Source organism: Mesocricetus auratus, unplaced genomic scaffold (assembly GCF_017639785.1).
Source record: "Mesocricetus auratus isolate SY011 unplaced genomic scaffold, BCM_Maur_2.0 Super-Scaffold_100021, whole genome shotgun sequence".
NCBI classification, from domain to species: Eukaryota; Metazoa; Chordata; class Mammalia; order Rodentia; family Cricetidae; genus Mesocricetus; species Mesocricetus auratus.
In genome coordinates this window covers 30,249,625-30,271,882 of record NW_024429202.1, presented here as the reverse complement: position 1 = coordinate 30,271,882, position 22,258 = coordinate 30,249,625, and the positions used below count along the sequence as shown (strand labels likewise).

The window sequence follows — 22,258 nt, the reverse complement described above, 5'->3', positions numbered from 1 at the left end:
CTAGCAATGATGCACATCCCCAGCCCATGTTGGTTCCGAGTCTTGTTTCTGAGTCACACTCACTCATAAACTGGTTTCAAAATAAGCTATCATATGACTTTTGGGGTGAGAGCTGTTTCTTTCATCAACAAAATAAGTAACAATGTAACTTACATTTTTAATCATCTTAGTTTGTTCATTAATAGCTTCGAGAGGAACATTTGTGGCACCAATCTGTTGTGTAATACCACCTGCTTCACCATCTTGGACATGTGTGTGACGCAGCTATGAGAAGACATCAAATTGAGATTGGTATTTTGAAATGGAAGAAGATAAAAACACGATCAGTAAGAAATTGACAACTCATTTTTTTGTACACAGAGTGCATGCATTGCAATGACCCCAAAATAAAACTTAAGAAAAGAGACACTTATGCCTCTCCTTTCAATTTCAGGCTGTCTGTCACCTTTATTCATTTACAAAATTACTGTGTACTCAGGAGTCCTGACCTTGAAGCTGAGCTGCTGGAAAAGAACAAAAGGCTTCCCATGTAAAACAAAAGGTACTACTTTTGTTTTGTTCTAGACAGCGTTTCTCTGTGTAACAGCCCTAGATGTCCTGGAACTAACTTTGTAGACCAGGCTGGCCTCAAACTCACACAGATCTGCCTGCCTCTGACTCCTGAGTGCTGGGATTAAAGACATGTGCCACCACTGTCTGGTTTCAAAGATACTAATTATTTTTCAAGTAATATTAACATACATATTTTCTTACCTTATCTAGAATTTTTGTTTTTCCTGTATCTACATGTCCAAGCACACAGATGATAGGAGCTCTTAACTTTTCTGCATTTACATTTTTACTATGTTCAAGTCGTCGTTTCTAGACATGGGGTAAAATAAACAAAAAACAATAACACAAATTAGGAACTGCTTCAAGTCCTCCCTGTGCTCCATCTTGACTTAGGTTAAAAAAGGGGGTGGGGGGAGAGCTCCTGGTTTAGACCAATGTCAGAAACACCATGGTCTAACATCACAAAAACTGGAGAGAAACTAATCATTATTAATACTTTTTTTTGTTTTGTTTTGATTTTTGTTTTTCAGCCAGGATTACTCTGTTTTCCTGGCTGTCGTGCAACTCACTCTGGAGACCAGGCTGGACTCTTCATAGATCCACATGCCTCTGCCTCCCAAGTGCTAGAATCAAAGGCATGTGTCTCCACCACCTAGCAATAATACTTTCTTAAAGCACTGACTCAAAACCTTTAGCTATGTATGCTAACGACCACAAAGGACTAAAGAGGAAGAGAGCAGACAAGAGGAAAACAAGTACCTCAATTCTCCGTTTTGCTTTGTCATAAGCCCGCTCTTCTTTTGTTCGGTCGTCATCAGAGTCGGATTCAGAGTCTGAGCTAACTTCTTTGCTTGGCTTTTTATCTAATGTTTTCCCTGAATCTTTCTCATCTGACATCTTTTCATCCTCTTCATCACCTTCACTGCCTTCACTTTCTCCTTCCTCGTCCTCATCTTCACTCTCTTCTTCCTCTTCCTCTTCTTCTTCTTCCTCCTCCTCCTCTTCTTCAGGCTTTTCTTGTACTTCTATGTGAACTGTATTTCCTTCTTTGAGGAAAATAAAGTGATTTAAAAATGAATGAAAGCTAACAGATTTATATCAAAAGAAAAACTGTAAAGGACAAATTGTTAAACTATACTAATTATAGCAGTCACCTTAACACAAAATAAATGTCAAACACTTTTCTTACACAGTGAAGACTACCAGGGAGCATTAAGAAGGGAGGCAACACTGCTATGCCAAGGCTCCTGCAGGACAACATGGACAGCTGAGTATAATGCTGAGCACAGCTTTTCCCTTGGGTGCTTTGATAATCCTGGAAGCAACAGTTAAATTCTCCAAAAATAATAATGCCAACTATTTTTCTTCTTTTGACACTGGGCCTCATGTATCTACAGTTCAAGACAAATCATAGATACTGAGACCCTATGTCTCAAAAAAAAAAAGGTATCAAATTAAATTTGAATAGCCAGAAAAAAATGAAGGAAAAGATGTTAAAATTTTCTTCTATTCAGAGAAATAATCTACCATGTTTAAAAAAAAAAGGAAGAACAAACAATAAAGGAAAGGTAAAAAAAAAAAACAGAATTTGAAAAGCAATAAAGCAATAGTATAGAAATTGAGAGTTGGATAAATGCTCAAGTACTCTAAAGTAGTCTGGAAATAGGTAGTACTAGACACTGTTAGTTGAAATGTGCAAGTTAAAAATCTCTAATAGCAAGTGCTAGGACACCCTGAGCTAGATAATGAGATCCTAGCTCAAAAACTGTGTAAAGGGGGCTGGTGAATGAACTAGTATAAATTAACAAAATCCAACAAATGAAAAGAGGAAAAACAGAAACAGATCAAAACAGGAATGACAATGGAAACTTCAAAGAGAACGTACTTCATTAATTACATTAACACACTGCTCGAGCACTCCAGATAAACTATACTGTCCCCTCCACCATGGTGCTATTAAGAAGGGGCGACACACACCTTTAGTCCCAGCACTCCAGAGGCAAAGGAAGGCTGATCTCTTTGAGTTCCAGGCCAGCCTTGTCTACAAAGCAAGTTCCAGGACAACCAGAACTGTTACACAGGAAACCCTATCTCAAAAAACAAACAAAACAAGCAAGCAAACAAAGACATAGAGTCTTGGGGCAGTGATGTCATTAGTGCTTTGTATTACTAAGACATCTTTTATTCAAATCTCCCTTTAATCCTTCCCAACAAGTGAGAATAGTTGTCATTGCCTCTATAAGGAGGCAGCAAGAAAGCATCTCCCTGGAACAGAGAACGGCCCTCACCTGCCACCCACCAGTGTCAGTACCTTGACCCTGGATTCTTAGATTCCAAATCTAGGAAGTACATCTCTATTTTTGACAAGGCATACAATCAGTGTTTTATGTCAGCAATGATGTACTGAACAAAGCCATTTAAAAGTAAAAGGAGAATAAATACAGACAGAAAACATCCTTTTAAGTCAAGGGTAGTTTAGCTGAATATGAGATACTTAATATGGAAATAGTCACTACTTGGAAAAAGAACTACAAAAGAAGACCCAATACATCAGAAACATCTAAGTTTGTATTCACCCAATAACACAGAATCAAAATATATAAAGCAAAAATTAATAGAACTCTGTATCTGTAATCACAGATATAATCTATAATCACAGTGGAAGGCCTTTCCAAAACGTGGGCTAGTAAGAGAATGTGCTTACATAAGTGGGCTCACATGTAAACACACAAACTCTCAGAATAATAAAGTCTTGAATAAAACAATCAGCATACTTGGTCTCAATACAAAAACCAAGATAACTTCTACAAACCAGTTTCTAATCACATTTAAAACTAAAATATCTGAGCTATACTGGTAGTAAGTCAAGAGTCAACATAATGCCATACAGAGAACCGCTGAGAAATAACTCAGTGGTAGAACACCTGCCTAGGAAATGCAAAGTCCTGGGTTCAATGTCCAGCACGCATAGACACACAGGCATAGAGACACACACACAGAATCATGTGTATTTCCTGGTCACCAAAAAATTATGTAAGCTAAAAAAAAAACCACAATAAATTAGACAAAGTATAAGACTGGAAACTAGACAATATTGACATCAAAACTTGCAATTGTGGCTGGGCAGTGGTGGTGCACGCCTTTAATCCCAGCACTCGGGAGGCAGAGACAGGCAGACCTCTGTGAGTTTGAGGCCGGGCTGGACCAATAGCCTCCAAAACAATACAGAGAAACCCTGTCTCGAAAAAAAACAAAAAAAGAAAAAACTTGCAATTTTGGTGAAACCCTTGGTTAACCAATAATTTACCAAAAAAAAAAAAAAAAAAAAAAAAAATAGAGGAGGACTTTAAAAATCAAAAAGCCAAACATTCTCAAGAATATAAGAAAGAGAACTGTAAAAGATTAAATTCAAAGAAAGGGGTTTTAGTCATACAAAGCAAGTGTAATGACCAAAAGACAACATTTACATCTTATTCATAGTGAGCAGAACAGCACCAATCTTTGCCTTATGCTGCTAGGCCTTGTGTAGGTGAGCTTTAGACAAGCTACTCATACCATGTTGTTTGGGTAAGTGCATTCTAGGCAGCTATCATCTTAAAGAACAATCTTCTGAAAACACTCATTTGGATTAAGAAGCACACGTGACACATGATCAGTGGATTTATCAATATGTACTCAATGGTTACCTTGTTCTCTCTCCTCATCACTGGCCATAGCCTCCCAGTCATCTAAGCCAGTGTCCTCAGTTTCTTCTTCTTCCTCTGTAAGAACAAGTTACTATTAATGACAAGAAAATACTGGAGAGTAATAGGCTGCATATTGAATTATGCTTGGGCATAGGAAAAGATAAGCTTCAATTATGAAAAAATGTTTATGCAACTGTTTTCTTTATAATTATTTTTCAATATATCTAGCATACTGTAATTTACTATGACTCAATATTTCATAATTCTTAATATAGTTTCAATATGCCATATTAAGTTTAAACCAGATTTTGTATTTGAATAAACTAAAGTAGAAACCTAAACAACAAAATGTTTAGATTTTAAAAGGATGTATGAATAAAATCAGTTCTTTAAAACTTTCAACTCACACGTTGTACACAGGATTTTTATTTTGCTCTTATCAAACTTTTAAAATAATGTCTAACTAAAAAAGAAAAAAGTAAAAAATTTTTGCCAATACTTGCAAGCTGTATGCACACACACACAAATACACAAATGAATAAGCTGAACATATTTGGATTAGTAAGTAGGAGCTAACCTCTAAGATTTCAAAATATATGTTTTATGGTTCTTACAGTGTTCTAACTAAAGATGGTTCCAATTTGCTTCCACACCATAAGATTAAAAACTTCAGGCTTAGGGATTTTTGAACCATAAATAAAAACAAAGACATTCCAAAACCTTTCAGTGTCTCTAACAGATATTTTAGTGACATTACAAGAGAAACAAAACCAATTCAAGTAGCGCTTGGATATTTTCTTAAAATGGAAATGAAAAGAGATGGGCTAAAAAAAAAATGAATGATGAAGAAAACCATCTAAACTAGTAATTTATTTGGCTCCAAATTACGTATTGATGGTGGCTTATGAGTCAAGAACACCATGTAATATGAATGAATGAAAACCTGATATTACTGACCTGGTTCAACAGAAGGGGGCATCTCTTCTTTTTCTGGTATTACTTGCTCTACAACTTCCACAGAAGTACTTACTTCCAAAGCTTCAGATACTAAAAAAGGGGCAGAAAGTGTATTAGTCACATTTTGCAGTCTGTAATTTCTTTTCAAACATCCTATTCAGCAAAATACAAGAATCGCTGATCTAAGAACACATGTCTTCCTAAGTCTGGGAAACATTTGATACCACTTATAAAGGAAATCATTGTTTGTGCTCAAACAGAAAATAAAAATCACAGATCAAGGAGAAAAATAATTCATATTATTTTCCCAGACATAACAATACTACTCATATAATAAGATGCAGATATTTCAATCTGAAGCATTTTTTGAAGGTTTTTATGTATGACTATTTTGAAGGTTTAGGTGTGTGCACACCGTGTGAAGACCAGAAAAGGAATTGGATCCCTAAGAGCTGGAATTCTAGGCATTTGTAGGATGTCCATCTTGTTACCGGGATGCTAGCATCCTAATTCTCATGATTGAGCTGCAAGCACTCTTAGCTACTGAGCACTCTTGTCTAACCCCTGCAGTATTTTTTTCCTTTGCCTCTCATTTGAATCAAGTGAAAATAATTAAAATGACAGGTAGGAAAATGCAGTGCTGGGAGCTGGGGATATAGCCAAATAATAGAATCCCTTTGACTAAGCAGGGCCCTAAGTTCAGTCATTAAAGTCCCACATACATGCATGCTTGTAGAAAGATGCTTTCTGTTGTAAGCTGTGCGAAAAAAGATACATGTAATACTTTCTAAACCAAAGGACACTTCACATACAAACCTTCTTTATTTTCTGGCTGTTGTGGTGTTTTCTTCTTCTTTTTATCTTCATAAATGGGCCTTTTCTTTGGCAACGAGTCTTTTGATGGCACTTCAACACCTGGGGAGGGAGGGAATTTAAGACTTATACTGTTGTATGGTTTACTTGATACTGGAGAGAAAGTATTTAAAATATGAGACCTGGCATACTTGTAATCCCAGCACTTGGGAGGGTAAGGCAAGAGAACCATGTGGCCTCCAGGGGCTGGACTTAGGCTATCAGGTTTGGTGACGGGTTCCTTTACTCACTGAGCTACCTTCCCAGTCCCTGAATTACTTTTAACATTATTATCTGAAAACTCTCTGCCTAACACTTTTTCCCTAAAAGCTTTTGGCTTGTAATATTTAGAACTATGATCCATTTTGAATTAATATTTAGATAAAAGTGTAGATAAAGGCAAGTTTCTGCATATAGAAATTCAAGTACCATGTTATATTTGTTTAAAAAAAAATACATGTATTTCATCCACTGAATTTCCCGACAACGGGGAAAATAATGTCACTTTGTCATATGCAAATACTGTTACGTTAATCTATTTGTCTGCCTATTTGCCAACATAACGCTATAATGATTCTTGGGACTTTAGAGTACTTTTTCAATTTTATTTACAGTTAATCTTGAAATTGGGTATTTTGAGACTTCCAAATTAATCTCCTTTTTTCAGAAGTATTTTTGGTAGGGCTGGAGAGATGCTCAGTATTTATGAGCACTTGATCTTGCAGAGAACCAGGATCTGGTTCCCAGTACCCATGTGGCAGCTAATAGCCAACCTATCCATAACCCTAGTTCCAAAGGACCCAATGCCCTCTCCTGACCTCTGTGGGCACCAGGCAAAACAACACATGTCCATAATACATATATGCAGTCAACAACACTCGTACACATGATAAATATTTAGGGGGGGCTTGAACTCAGATTCCCCTGCCTCTGTCTCCCAAAGTACAGAAATTAAAGGTGTCTGCACTATGCCCAGCTTAAATAAACCTAAAAAAGGCTTTAAAGCAAAGTCTTTTTGGCTATTCTATTTCAATCTCTTCACATCTGCATTTTAGAAACAGGTAACAGAGCACCACATAGTGCTATTCTGTGATTTCAACTGAGATTCCACTGGATCTACAGGTTAATTTTGGAAAGCTTCAGAGTTATGAGTCTCGTTTTACATAGGCCTTTGATTTACTCATTTCTATTTTGCAATTTTTCAGATTTAGATATTATAAATATAGGTTTATAATTCTTTCACCTTTTTAGATTGGTTCAGTAAATGTTACAGCTCAAATTTTGCTTTTTTAAAAAACTTCCAGCAGCTAGTTGATAGCATGAAAATACAACTGGCATTTACGCACTGATCTGCCATTTACAGCCTTATTAACTTCATCCTTAGTTCTAGAGTTGCCTTGAAGGAAATGCTACATGTCTCTGTTGACAATCATCACCTGCAGAAACAGTTTCATCATCTCTTTCCAGTCTGCCTGCCATTCATTTAGCCTAATTCCAAGGGTCAGGACATTATAGCACAACACTGAATGACCATGGTGAGCAAAGACTACCCCTACCTCTTCCATTATGTTAGGGGTTATTTTTATTAATTTTTAAAATTATATTAGTTTTGTGTGTGCACACACAGGCACACACCACAGCACATATATGCAAGTCAGTCAGAGGACAATTGGTGGGAATCCATTCTTTTCCTTCTATCATGTGGGTGGGTCTCATGGATCAAACTCAAGTGGTCAGGTTTGGCAGCAAGTCATCTTTTCAGTCCACTGTTAAGGTTTCTTTTTCAAATTTTCACCACTAAAATAACATCTGTGTCCTTTTATTGGGATGTAGGGATAGCAGGAGAAAACTGATGTCTTAGAATGTCAGGTTAGAAGTTCACTGATACTGTTTATAAATATTATACTGAATGGCAATTCTGTCAAATGACTCTTCTGAATTCACTGATACTTATGTAATTTTTGTGCTTTAGATTGCTGATATGTATCATGTAACTTTAATTCTTTAGATTGCTGATATGAGAAAATACAGTGATTGACTTTCAAATATTGAGTCAACCTTGCATTCCCAGGACTGATACCCAATTTATGATGACAGATTATCTGTATATATAAATCTGTGTAAATACCCATGTAAATATATAGGTAAATTAAGTAAATATCTGTATGTCCATCTATCTATTTCTATCTATCTATCTATCTATCAAGAGAGGAGTGTGTGTGCTATTTTGCTAATTTTTTATTTTATTTTATTTTATTTTATTTTATTTTATTTTTTGGTTTTTTGAGACAGGGTTTCTCTGTACTGTTTTGGAGGCTATACTGGAACTTGCTCTGTAGACCAGGCTGGCCTCAAACTCACAGAGATCCACCTGCCTCTGCCTCTGCCTCCCTAGTGCTGGGATTAAAGGCGTGCGCCACCAATGCCCAGCGAGACCACACTACAGGTTTAAAGTTAGAGCCTTTCATATCAAGTTAAAGATTTCAAACTTTCTATTTCTAGACAATGGTGAACCAGAAGTTGCCAGTCATTAGGCAGCATTATAAAGACTGAGAAAAGAGACCAGGGTCAAAGGTGCCTCTTTAGAAACCATCTTTTCCAAGCAGGTTCTAAAGATTGATACCAAACTAATTAAAAATCTTAATTTCCATCTAATTACATCTCTAGCTACTCCATAAAACAGCATTTCTGAGCCCAGAAAATTTATTCTCTTCCTATTCTATCCAAATATCTCCTAAGAGCCTTTAGCTTTCCAGAGAGTCATCAGTCACATCTGAAGTTTGGGTACTAACTATACACAAATGTAGCTTCTAAAACCACTGATTTTTAAGCAATATCCGCAAATAAGAATAAATTTTCTGAAATCTAAATACAAACATAATAAGAATTAATCACAAAAAAATTAAATTTCAGTTCTGAACGTTGAGGAGATTGCTTAAATTCAATGCATCACCATTTCCTATGTGAACTCATACGCTAAGATTTCTATGAGGGAAAAGCAATGTCAAAGATCACCACAGCATCAGTTACAAAGTACACAATAAGTGAGCTACTGATATATTTCTAACCAAGTCTCTTATGTAACTATAGCATAAAAGTTATTGAACAAAAGGAGAAAATTAAGGAAGACCCAGAAGTAAAGTCTTCTCAATGGAGCAAGGACACTATTTTAAGTGCTACTGTTAAAAACACAAGTATATGACCAGCATATCATCTTTAAACACCATTAACTAGGACAGTAACTAAGGCTCATTGGGTAAGTAGCCAATTCCAGATCTACAACAAGAAAATCAGTGAACCTGGAAGGAAAAAGTCAATTAACAGTGCAGTCATGTGAAAAAGTCACAGGACTTCTACTGGATAAAAGATGATACTATGAGTATCAAAGGCATTATGACTTCAAGAAATAAAATAAATTATGACCACTAAATTAATATATTCCCAGAAACAAAAAAAGGGTCACCTTTGAAGGCTGTCAGACAATGAATAATTATTTTGAAACCTTAGGATGGAAAGAAGTAAGCACTTAATCGTGACATTCCTGTATGAAAGCTATGTTTCAGGCAAAGTTTTTATTTAGGGATCTTGACTAATTCAATATAGACTTAAAGGCAAAGCTACATTATTACCAATGTTGTAATTCCTAAAGAATATTGAATAAAAGATCACTACTGACTGGACATTAGAACTATCATTGAGGGGTATGGATTGTTTTGTTAAGAGGACTGCTCGTCAGACCTGACATTGCTACAAGTCAGAAAGCCCAATTTGGTATCACCTGATGTGAAGAAGTACACAGCAGCACTAAGCAGCAGCCAAGCTGTGGAATCTCCGAAATTACAAAATACAAAAGCACACTATTTTACCAACACCAAGAGAACGTAATTAGACGAATTCAGAATGTGAGAAACTCTAGTAAACTTTTCAGTACTGTCAATAAATAAATGACAGATCAAATGGAGGTAGGTGGTACTACTGAGGGACAATCCTACCAACCAAATACAACCCACGGCTCACACCTGGACCCAGATCTAAAATAGCCCATTTCTAAGACCTTTGAAAGATAGGTGGAAAATAATGAAAACACAAAGAAAATCAGAAATAAAAAAGTAATTTGGGGGCAGAATAGATGGCTCAAGTGGGATAACGCCTACAGAACAATCATGATAATGCCTACAGAACAATCATGAGAATGTGAATTCAAACCCCAGCACTTACACTAAAGAGCATGCAAACAAACACTCCAGTCACAAGTAGTGCACACCTGTAACCCCAGCAATGGGAGCCATAGGCAGGCAAACTCCTTGTGCTCACTGGCCACCTACTCGAGTTAACTGGTATGCTCCAGGTTCAGCCAAAGACCTTGTCTCAAAAACACAAGGTAGAGAAGCAATGGAGACAGTGCTGACCTCTGACCTCCATGAGCACATACACTCATGTACCTACAAAAAACTTTTCAAGAAAATTTATTATTGCTAGTGATAATATATATTCTAATTATGCTATATAAAATACTTACTTGCTATATATACAAATAATATGGAAAAACAATATAAAATAAATGTCTATGACTCACTTTAAAGAACCCTAGAGGAAAAAACAAACAACAAACAAAAGACAAAACAGTGCTCAAAAGGGTAAGGGGTATAAAAACAGAAACAGAAAAGGGTTGATAACTTGGTGAGACTAGTTAAAAGGTCTCACTTTCATTTTTATTTGTTTCTTGGAGACAAGGCAAATTTCATGGAAATTCATCATTTGCATACAAATTTCCATCATAGCTCAGAAATCACTCTCCTAAACAACAGCACTATACGCCTATTCCTGACATTTCTACTTAGCTTCAACCCCACATTCCTGAACTAATGCTCCTGTATCAAAGATCTAACTTTGTGAGAGCAGCTGTTAAAATCATTACTCACCATAGCTGGGCAGTAGTGGCGTATGTCTTTTATCCTAGCACTCGGGAGGCAGAGGTAGGCAGATCTCTGTGAGGTCGATAGAGGCCAGCCTGATCTACAGAGCGAGTTCCAGGACAGGCTCCAAAAGCTACAGAGAAATCCTATCTGAGCTGGAGAGATGGCGCAGCGGTTAAGAGCACTGAGTGCTCTTCTAGAGGACCCAAGTTCTATTCCCAGCACCCACATGGCAGCCCACAGCTGTCTGTTAACTCCTGTTCCAGGGAATCCGATGCCTTAATATAGGCATACCTGTCTCAAAAACAAACAAAAAGATCATTACTTACCCTGAGCCTGCAGGTGTTTAAGGGTCACTTCAGCTCTGGCTCTGGCTTCTCTTTGAGATTTAGTTAAGAGTTTCCCTTCTTTTTTCAAACGTTCTTTTCTTTCTTTTTCTTTTTGCTTTTTCCTTTCTCTTTTTTCTTGTTCTAATCGTTCCTATGCAAGAGTACATAGCATATAAAAACTATACCAGCTGAATGAACCATAAAATTTAAACTAAGCAACACAAACTTCAAACTCTTGAGATGCATGAAAAATAATATGTTGGGAAATTGTAAATGAAGATATTTAAATGCTGCACATTATTCTTAAATAACACCAGGGTATATTATTGTCATAACACATATGCAATTTAGTCTGTACACAGGGAGACAAAGATAAGATTTTCTTGTACCTCTTCCATCTTATTATTTATATCAGAGCAGTTAGTATAACTGAAATGCTTGTACAACTCTGAAAATTTTAGATGTACATTAGAGAATTTTTTTACAGAGAACAAACAGATTGCAAGTAAAACTCACTATCAGTTTTTGCAATTTCATGAAAAACATACCTCTTCTTTTCGTTTGGCTTCTAGCTCTTCAAGACGCTTAATCCGTTCTTCCTCTTCCCTCTTTTGTCTCTCCTCCTCCTCTTTAAGCTTAGCCAAAGCTTCTTGTATAGCTTTCACAGTAGATTTGCTAGGGCCTTTCTTTTTCTCTTTCTCTTTTTCATCTTTTTCTGTTTTCTTTTTCTTCTTATCTTTTTTCTTTTTGTCTCCTTCATTATCATCTACCAAAAAGAATAAAGGCAAAGCATTCAAGTTGCTTTATCTTCCAGTGAATAAACGCTAGCCATGATTCAAGGATCACCATGAGACAAGGCTTCTGACACCAGTGCTCTAGACTGACATGCATCATGGTGTCCTAAGATGGGAGTACCTCAGTACATTAGTACTGAGTATATCAGACATAACATCTGGCCTACTAGGGCACCTGTAATGCTGATGTTGTGTTCATCCAGATGAACACAAGATGACACACAGACCCTATATCAGGAGGAAAAAGGCAACAGACACTGCATTTCAGGTATCTCTCAGTCTGGTAATCACAGCACATGTCTGAATTTTTAAAGAATCAAATTAACTTATGCCCATTTCATTTCTCTTAGATGGGGATGACAAAAATGATACCTTGAATATGGGGATAACGAAATAAAATACAAAAATATAATTATACTTCAAAAACACTAAAGAAATAAAATTGGTGATATTTCTGTGATAGTATTTCTCCTCAAAATTCAGACAAAAAATTCAGTGGCTAAAAACATTGGTTAATTTTTGTGACTAAAAGCTTTCAAGTCTAAGGAAAAGACTATTATTTTTAAAAACTTTAAACAGTCTAATATGTATATATATTTATTCTAAGAGAAAGCAATCAGCTAGAATGTTTAGATTTCAATTACTAAAAAAGAGCTGGGTGTTGGTGGCGCACACCTTTAAATCCCAGTACTCAGGAGGCAGAGGCAGGCGGTATCTATGAGTTTGAGGCCAGCCTGGTCTACAGAGCAAGTTCCAGGACAGCCTCCAAAACAATATAGAGAAACCCTGTCTGGAAAACAAACAAACAAAAAAATTACTGAAAAAGACAAAAGTGGGGCCAATACCATGGCTCAGCAGGTAAAGGTGATCACTACCAAGCCTCAAAACCTATGTTTGATCCCTACAACTGACAGGTATATGGAGAATTGACTTAAAAGCTATCCTCTGAATTCTACACACACAATGTGGTACATACTGCTGGGCAGTGGTGGCACACACCTTTAATCCCAGCACTCTGGAGGCAGAGGCAGGCAGATCTTTGTGAGTTCAAGGCCTGCCTGGTCTGCAGTGTGAGTTCCTGGACAGCCAGGGCTACATAGAGAAACCCTGTCTCGAAAAACTAAAAACAAACAATGTGGCACATGTACACCCACACAGAAAAATAAATGAAATAAATTTGCATTTAAAAGAAAAGAGAAACAAAAACACGTTCACTGTTACTTAAGTGATTTAACTAATTTAAGTCTTTTTTATTCTTTACTTTTCTGTTTCACAGGTTAAGCTGGATTTTTAATAAAAAGTAAAGAATCTAGAGATATCATTGGCCATGAGTTTTGGAAGGAAATTTTTTCTGTTGGTCACCTGGTTATCATTAACAGCAAAAATGGTCATAATAAAATTAAATTTCTAGTATATAAATAAATAACCTGAAGAAATGACTTAATGAGCAAAGTGTTTGCCATGCAAACATGAGGAATTCAGATCACATCCCTAGCAACCACATTAAAAAGTCACACATGGCAGCACACATTTGTAAAACTAATACAAGGGAAGAGAAAGTGAGGCAGGGATCCTGAGGCTCGCTGACCTGTCAGCCTGGTTGAAACACTAACTCTATGTTCAGTGAGATACTCTGTCTGAAAAACTAAGTTGGAAGACTATTCATGATTTCAGCATTCTTTAGCTGCTTGTAGTTCTTTGTGTAGGGTTGAGGCATGGGCTTGTCCCATCTCCTGTAGCATGTCTATTTGTTGCTGTCCTAATTCAACTCATACTTAGGCAGTCATGTTAGTGAGACTTCATGAGGGTAGTTTCTGATACTCCTGGGAGAGACAATCTCACAGCAACTAATGAAAAAAAGAGACCAGCAGTACTGCACCCCTTTAATCCCAGCACTCAGGAGGCAGCAGAGGCAAGAGGATCTCTTTGAGTTCAAGGCCAGCTGGTCTAAAGAGTAAGTTCCAGGACAGCCAAAGCTACACAGAGAAACCCTGTCTCAAAAGATAGATAGATAGATAAGATAGATAGATATAAATGAATGTATAAATAAAATATTGAAAGAATAGCCGGGCGGTGGTGGTACACGCCTTTTAATCCAGCACTCGGGAGGCAGAGGCAGGCGGATCGCTGTGAGTTCAAGGCCGGGCTGGACCGACAGCCTCCAAAACAATACAGAGAAACCCTGCCTCGTAAAAACAAAAAAAAAATTTTTTTGAAAGAGTAAAGAGGTATGGTATATGGAAAGGTTTAGAAGGAATAAAGGGAAGGGAGAAATGATGTAATTTTATAAGTACAGTATACAGAAAGGTTTAGAAGAAAGAAAAAGGGAGAAACGATACAATAGTATAATCTCAAAAAATAATTTAAAAAAATGTAGGATAGAGAGTGATGGTGGTAGAAACTGAAAATCAGACTCTGCCCTCCATATCCGAATGTACAGGAGAATGTACCTGCACATACATGTCACAAAATAATACCACAGCATAATGATCACAACTTAGACTAGACATAAGTCAAAGGCTTTTGTGGTTATTACCAACCTTCTACAGCTGCAGGAATGTCTTTTTCTTCAGAGGCAGCTCCTGCATCAAGAGTCACTTTGAGTTTCAAACCTTCCTCTTCAGATTTCTTCTGAGATTCTTTTTGTTTGCTCTGGTCCTTTTTACCCTTTTCTAGTTCTTCTTTTTCTTTCAGCTTCCGCAATTTTGCTTTTTCTTCATCTCTCTTTTTTTTCTCACGCTCTTTCTTTTCTGCCTTCTTCTGGGCCACCGTCTTAATTTTAAAGGAGTCATCATCGTCATTCCCACTCTCTACGTTAGGAAGTGGCTTGTTTTTCTGGTTTTTTTTCTGTCCTTTTCTGGACTGTAAAAACTCATCTGATTCACCACCACTTTCCCCAGAAGAGTTTACTCTAGAACGCTCTTTACTTCTTTTACTGTTAGCTTCATCCTCTTCTGACCCATCCCATTTTTTATTTGATTTTTGAGCTTTTTTAGCTTTTTTAGAAAGTTTATTAGAATCTTCATCATCATCACTCCCAGAGAATATTTCCACTTTAGATTTTGCAGTCTTTTTTGATTTTGAATCTTTATCTTCCATTTCTTCACTATCATTGTCATCAAAACTTGTTTTTTTGCCCTTCTGTCCTTTCTTCTTTTTATCTTGTTTTGAGGCAGATTCTTCTTCATTGTTTTCTGTGGGCTGAAAAGTTTCCCTTGTTAGAAATATCAAGACTGTCGCCCCTTAAAAATAATTGGGACCTCCTCAGAATCAAGTGCTCCCTCAGGGCACATTTAAAAATACACTTCATGAAAGCATGATTTTTTTTTTATCTTGTTTTATAAATATAAAAAGTATGGGGCAAGAGAGACAGCTGAGCAGTTAAGAGCAATTGTTGCTCTTGCAAAGGATCCAGGTTCCCACATGTCAGCTCACAACCATCTAACTCCAGCTCCAAGGGATCTGATGCCCTCTCAAGGACAGGCATAGTGCATATACATATATGCAGGCAAAACATTCATACACATAAAATATTAAATCTAAAACAAAAGAAAAAACACAACCACACCAACAGAAAATAGTGTAGAGCTGTTGTACAACTCAGATTCACCATACATCTCAATCCATGTGTACCCTACAACAATAACAAAAAATTACATAGAAAACTGAAAGTGGAGATGGGAAATGTTATCACTGTCACCAAATGTACTAATTTTATCAAAGCAATACAACATTAAATACCTCTAGATTCCCGAGCCGGGCGTTGGTGGCGCACGCCTTTAATCCCAGCACTTGGGAGGGAGAGGCAGGCGGATCTCTGTGAGTTCAAGGCCAGCCTGGTCTACAAAGTGAGTTCCGGGACAGCGTCCAAAGCCACAGAGAAACCCTGTCTCAAAAAAACCAAAAAAAAAACCAAAAAAAAAAAAAAAGTACCTCTAGATTCCCAAAAGTGTGTTTCTATCTGTCAAAACAAAGGTTTTAAAGAATATTGCTTCTTTCAGACAACCTGATTCCTCCATTTGACCTGTTTTGTAGAAACTATTAACATGTGTACAATCACAGGATTCCTCATGTAACTCACAAAACATCACTAGGAAGAAAACATAGAGCAGGAGACATGAATGGTAACATCTTTCACCTTTACTGCAGCTTCTCTGTCAGGTTTGATACCTTGGGCTTCCAGAGACAATTCTTCCAGTTCTCTCTGAATATCATTCTCACTAGAAAAGGAATAAAACACATTTTGAAGCACTGGAATCATTAGATGACTCTAATACTCAAGATATGAAAAATTGAATGCTTTTAAAAACATACTCAAAGTCTTGTTTCTTTTTCTCCTTTTTCTTCTTCCCCTTTGATTTCTGAGGCTCCTGTTCCTTGGCAGCACCAGCTCCTTCTATTTCTGCAGCCAAGGCGCCAAAATCAATATCATCCTTGGTACTTAAATGAAAACAAAGACCAAAATGTTACTCAACAGCAAGTAATCTACCAGATCCCTTACACAGATCCCTTGATATTTTTGCACATATTAGCAGACAGAGAAACACTCATCAAGTTCTATCACAACAGCATGGTCACTCACTTATCAAAATCTGTCTTCTTCCATAAAGGTCAGTACACTAAAGCCAGAATGTATAATAAAGTCCTTAAGACAAATGAGCAAACAGCCTAGGCAATGAAAAGAAATAACTCCCATAGATAATAAGAGAGAGAGAGAGAGAGAGAGAGAGAGAGAGTGTGTGTGTGTCTGTCTGTCTGTCTGTCTGTCTGACTGTCTGTCTGCAGGCACACACCTGAATCGAGTTATTTTTATAAAACACAAAAGAACCAAAACAGACCTTATTCTTTGGCTATTATCTACAACTAAGCATTTGGACTCATATATTTTTCACTTAAAACAGCAAAAATTACAGAGTTCAGAAGAACTTGAAAAACCAACTACTCTATTATCTAATATTACTAGTTGAGAAAACTAGAATACCTTAAGGAAACATGACTGCACATATAAGTTTACATGAGTTAAATATGGTTTACTAAATAAAACACTTAGCATACACACACACACACAGGCCCAATCCAGAACCAAACCTACTTTCAATCTTTCACATTTCTGACTCCAGTTTACAATGTCCTCACCTATCTTATTTATGAGTAGCCAAAGTGCCAGGCAAGTTAAAATCTACAGAAAACCAAGGCCAGTTATTCTGAAATGTACAATACAAGACAGTATGTTAAATTCACTTGAATGGTCCATTAAGACATCAATAGATGGGGGCTAGAGAGATGGCTCAGCAGTAACAACACTGGCTGCTTTCCCAAGGAACCTGGATTCCCAACACCCATCTGTAACTCCAATTCCAAAGGATCCAATGCCCTCTTCTGGCCTCCTCCAACACAGGGACTCATGGGATGTACAGACATACATGCAGGCAAAACACCTATACATATAAAATACAATTTTTTTTTTGGTTTTTATGAGACAGGGTTTCTCTGTATTGTTTCGGAGGCTATCGGTCCAGCCTGGCCTCAAACTCACAGAGATCTGCCTGCCTCTGCCTCCCGAGTGCTGGGATTAAAGGTGTGCGCCACCACCGCCCGGCTACAATTCATTTTTTAAAGACATTAAAAGATTTATGAAACAGAGGAACACCTTATATATATTATTTAATTTGGTAAGGAAAACTTTTGAAGAAAAATAAATTTTCTTCCTATACAATGAAAAGACTAACAAAATATCAACAATAGAGAATTTTACTTTAAGAAACTTACTAGAGGAGAGCAAACTGTAAATCAAGAAATAAACTTAATGTTTTTATGAACAGTTGAAGAGAATTAAGATATGTATATAAAAGGGAATAGAGAATCAAAGAATATGTTCATGTCACATCAGATAATGAGAATCTAAGGCCTTCGTTGCCTTAAAGGAACGTCTATCAATTTCACACCACAAGAGTTTCTGAAAAGTAAGAGAAAAGAAGGTTGAAGTGTGGTACTTCACTTCCAAAATATTGCCAGTCCTCACATAAACTATATTTGTCCCATCAAAAGAACATGAGGGTTTTTCTTTGTTTCTCCTATCATTCCAGAGTATTCATCAACAAATAACCCTACAATAATAGTACAAATAACTACCTTTGTATGGTATCAAGTCTAAAAGACTTCTATTGGCTAATCACAAAAGATTAATAATTTCTGAATGTTTACCAAACATGGAGCATTGTGATAACCAATTGCTATACATACTAGTCAATTTTATGAAGCGAAGCTTAAATGTGATAAGCACAAAGGCCACATTAGAAAACATCCCCTCAGTGACAAGCTCAAACTTAATTATATTGTCTTCCTAAAAAAGATAGGAAATAATTTAGCTTGATTTTTTTTCAGTAAACATAGCTATATCTCTCAAGTACAATAGACTAAGTCTTAGCCTGAACACTTCTAAAGTGTTCTTTCAATATATAATAGGGATTGAACACAATGCCATGCATCTTTAAGCCCATTCCTATTTTTAAAACTTTGGATTCACTGTGCACAGTTCACGTCAGGGTGGTCTCAAACCTGTGATTCTCCTGACTCAGCCTTCTAAGTAGATGGGATTACAAGCATTACTACACTCAGTCAATGTATATATGTATAATCAAACAACTTAGGATAGTAAGATACTAAAGAGCAAAGTTGGAGAATTCATTATCTAATATTAAGACATAAAATGACGCTATCAAGGCAGGATGCTATGAGGCAAAAGAAAACATATTGCCAATAGAACATCTTAGAAATAGACCTATACACACCTAATTACCTAATCCATGACAGAAAAGGAAAGGCAACTAAACAACAAAAACTCCTTTTCAGCTGTACAAAAAGAGGAAAACAAAACATCAAAACATCTTGAGACTTGGCAATGAGGTTTTAGACAAAACACAAGAAGCACAAGCCATGAGAGAAAAACGACAACTTTATTAAAATTAAATACTTCTGAAGAAGGTACTATTAAAAAATGAAAACATACAGCCGGGCATTGGTGGTACACGCCTTTATTCCCAGCACTTGGGAGGCAGAGTCAGGCGATCTCTGTGAGTTCGAGACCAGCCTGGCCTACAAGAGCTAGTTCTGGGACAGCCTTCAAAGCCACAGAGAAACCCTGTCTCAAAAAAAAAGCAAAAAATAAAAAAAAAGGAAGGAAGGAAGGAAGGAAGGAAGGAAGGAAGGAAGGAAGGAAGGAAGGAAGGAAAAGCAATAATAGCTACTAGTCCATGCTGAGAGATAAAGGCTAAATAAACTATATAAAACTCCACAATCCAAGGGAAAGAACATAATTTCCCACTCCTAATACTGAGGGCCTTGCACAATGACTTCCTTCCACAGACTAAATATGGAAAGAATAGAATAACTTCACAGAGTAGAAACCTGACAATACAGGTTTGGTCAAATTACCAATATCAACAAGATACTGAAATCTAGCTGGGCATAGTTGTGCACGCCTTTACTCCTAGCACTCAGGAGGCAGAGAGGCAGGCAGATCTCTGTGAGTTTGAGGCCAGCCTGGTCTACAGAGTAAGTTCCAGGACAGCCAAAGATACACAGAGAAACCCTGTCTTGAACAAAACAAAACAACAAAGAAAAGATACAGAAAAGACAGTACTGAGAATTGGACCAAGCACTCCCAAAGACTTGTGTCCAAAGATCTACAATATCCAACAGAACAGAATGACAATCAAATCCACAATGGAAACTGTGCATGGTGACAAACACCTGTAACCCCAGCATTCAGGAAGCTGAGGCAAGAGGACCTAGAGTCCCAAGGCATTATGAGCTATACCCTGTCACAACAAAAAACACACAATTAACCAACCACTGCCACCACTACACACAGCCACTAAAGCTGGCTACTTAAGAAAGAGGGGAGGAAGGAGGGAGGGAAGATATAAAGTTGTTGGCAAGTATATTAAGAAACTATAGCCCTTAAACATAGCTGATAATGGTACAGGTACTTAGAGAACAACTCGAGACTGAAAATTATTATAACCTATCAAGTTCATGCCTAGATATTCAACCTGAAAACAGGTGTTCAGACAAGCATCTATAAACAAATGTCCCTATCAGCATTATGTACACTAACCAAAAGAAGGCCCACCAATGGACAGAACCCATATATATACTTCAAGCAAAGGAGTATTATTCAGGCATAAATGAGCCACTGATGTAATCTACAACCTGGATGAACCAAATTCCAAAATACTACACTCAAATAAAAAAACTGAGATACAAAACGTCACACTACATGGTATGATTCCATGAATATGAAATATCCAGAGATACATAATCAAAGTATAGGAATCAATGGAGAGAAAAGGAAATGTCTGTGTACTGGGCAGAGGATCTCTTTTCAGGGCAACCATTTTGGATCTACACCAAAGATGATTACACAACCCTAAATGAATTTCATCTCAAACATTTTCACAAAATGTTATGTGTTCATACCACTTGGAGAAATGAATATAGTTTCTTCGTCATTCTGACTAGTGAGTTTATAGGTTTGCACATAGAAGCAAAGAGTTTGCACTGTGTTAAACAGTGAAGAGCACAACTGACACTTGAGAGGCTTCTTGACCCATTTCCTCCATTATAACAGGCTGAGATTAAAAAGAAAATAGTAAAAACTAGTAATAATTTTAGTCAGTTGCCTATAATTCCATTGTAACTTTTAAAAGTTATAAGCTACAAAAGGGAACACAATATAAATTCATTTAGATGTTCAAATAAACCAAATATGAAAAGCTATTCTTAAGATGAACTGGAAATAGAGAACCTTGTACGTTTCCTGGATAGGGTGAGTGTTCTGTGTTATACAGGAAAGCATTTTAAAAAGATATCAGCTATGGTGGCCTACACCTGTGATTCTAGTATTAGGCAAGCTTAGGTAGCAAAACTGCTGTGAGAGCAAGTGCAGCCAGAACTAAAGAATGAGACCCTGTACAGGAGTTCATTACTCTGATGCCACTGCTTTTCTATGTATTTGAATATTTTTTTTTACAATGGAACACTAAATTTTTATTTTTATCTTTTTGAAGTTGTGAGTTAGGGATGTAGCTCAGTGGTAGCACACTTGCTTAGCCAGGGCAAGGCCTAGGTTTAATCTCCAGCACTGAAAATTTAAAAAAAAAGTAAAAAAATAAATTCTTCTGAGACACAAGAATATTTTGACTCAATTTCTAGAACTTGAGAAGGTAATGGAGCCCCAATATTTTATTTTACAACTTTTGTTGGCTGTTAACAACTATTTTTATGAGAGCAAATTAAAGTTCTACAAGAACAACAGAAAATTCATCTATATGCCAGTATTTCTAAGTTCAGAACTACAAATGACTTTTAAGGAAGATAACATCCAACCTTAACAAAAGGAAAGACTGGGGGGAAAATACTTGTTAAGGTAGTAAAACCTGTAATACATTAATACATAACCCAGTAGCAGGAATTTATCATGCACTATTATACACATACAGAATTATACATGCTCTACTTTTGTATGGCTGGCAGCTCTACAGTTTGGACCAGTGATGTTTACAAACACACTAAGAGTAAGGAACTTCTCTGTTCTACAATCTTAAAGGACCACAGCTGCATATGCAGTAAGCATACTGCTGGTCAAAATGTAGAAGGAATCATGACTTCAAATCCTCAATCACAAGCAATGTTAAGTGACAGATGTTATCAACCAGATGTGGTGATACAGATCTACAATCCTAACACCCTTGAGACTGAGGCTCAGCTTGAGCTACATAGCTAGTACTTTGCTAGCTCTATATAGCAAGATCCTGTCTCAAAACAAACACTAACAACGAAAGAGACACAGTGTCAAAATTAATTTTTAATCCAACTTATTTGCCAAATGACAGACTTAAATCAACTATATAAAGGTTAAAAGTAAAAGATGTGCTCATTGGTACTGTGGTTTGAATGAGAATGACCCTCATGGGCTCATATTTTTGAATGCTTGGTCCTTAGTTGGTGGAACTGTTTTGGGAAGGAGAAGGTGTATTCCTAGGAATGGACTGAGGTTTCAAACCAGGCCTTGTCTGTCTGTCCTGTCGCTCTCTCCTCCCTCCTTCTCTGTTTATCGTTGTCTTAACATGTAAGCTCTCAGTTACAACTCCAGCATGATGCCTGCCTGC

General features: G+C 36.9%; 1 protein-coding gene across 2 annotated transcripts in view; it reads right to left on the bottom strand.

Annotated features, from left to right (window-relative positions):
- Eif5b (eukaryotic translation initiation factor 5B) overlaps positions 1 to 22,258 on the bottom strand; it is a 41,251-nt gene that overhangs the window by 13,597 nt on the left and 5,396 nt on the right. Inside the window, exons 2-12 of one of the 2 annotated variants that reach the window (XM_040729274.1) lie at positions 16,401 to 16,526; positions 16,225 to 16,306; positions 14,627 to 15,287; positions 11,841 to 12,058; positions 11,293 to 11,443; positions 6,012 to 6,110; positions 5,196 to 5,285; positions 4,239 to 4,313; positions 1,312 to 1,595; positions 754 to 861; positions 154 to 264 (exon numbers count right to left, since the gene is read on the bottom strand). In XM_040729274.1, the coding sequence (XP_040585208.1) occupies positions 154 to 264; positions 754 to 861; positions 1,312 to 1,595; positions 4,239 to 4,313; positions 5,196 to 5,285; positions 6,012 to 6,110; positions 11,293 to 11,443; positions 11,841 to 12,058; positions 14,627 to 15,287; positions 16,225 to 16,306; positions 16,401 to 16,526 (2,005 nt within the window). Of the gene's footprint in view, positions 1 to 153; positions 265 to 753; positions 862 to 1,311; positions 1,599 to 4,238; positions 4,314 to 5,195; positions 5,286 to 6,011; positions 6,111 to 11,292; positions 11,444 to 11,840; positions 12,059 to 14,626; positions 15,288 to 16,224; positions 16,307 to 16,400; positions 16,527 to 22,258 lie in introns of both variants that reach the window. The other variant, XM_040729273.1, reaches the window with a different exon arrangement.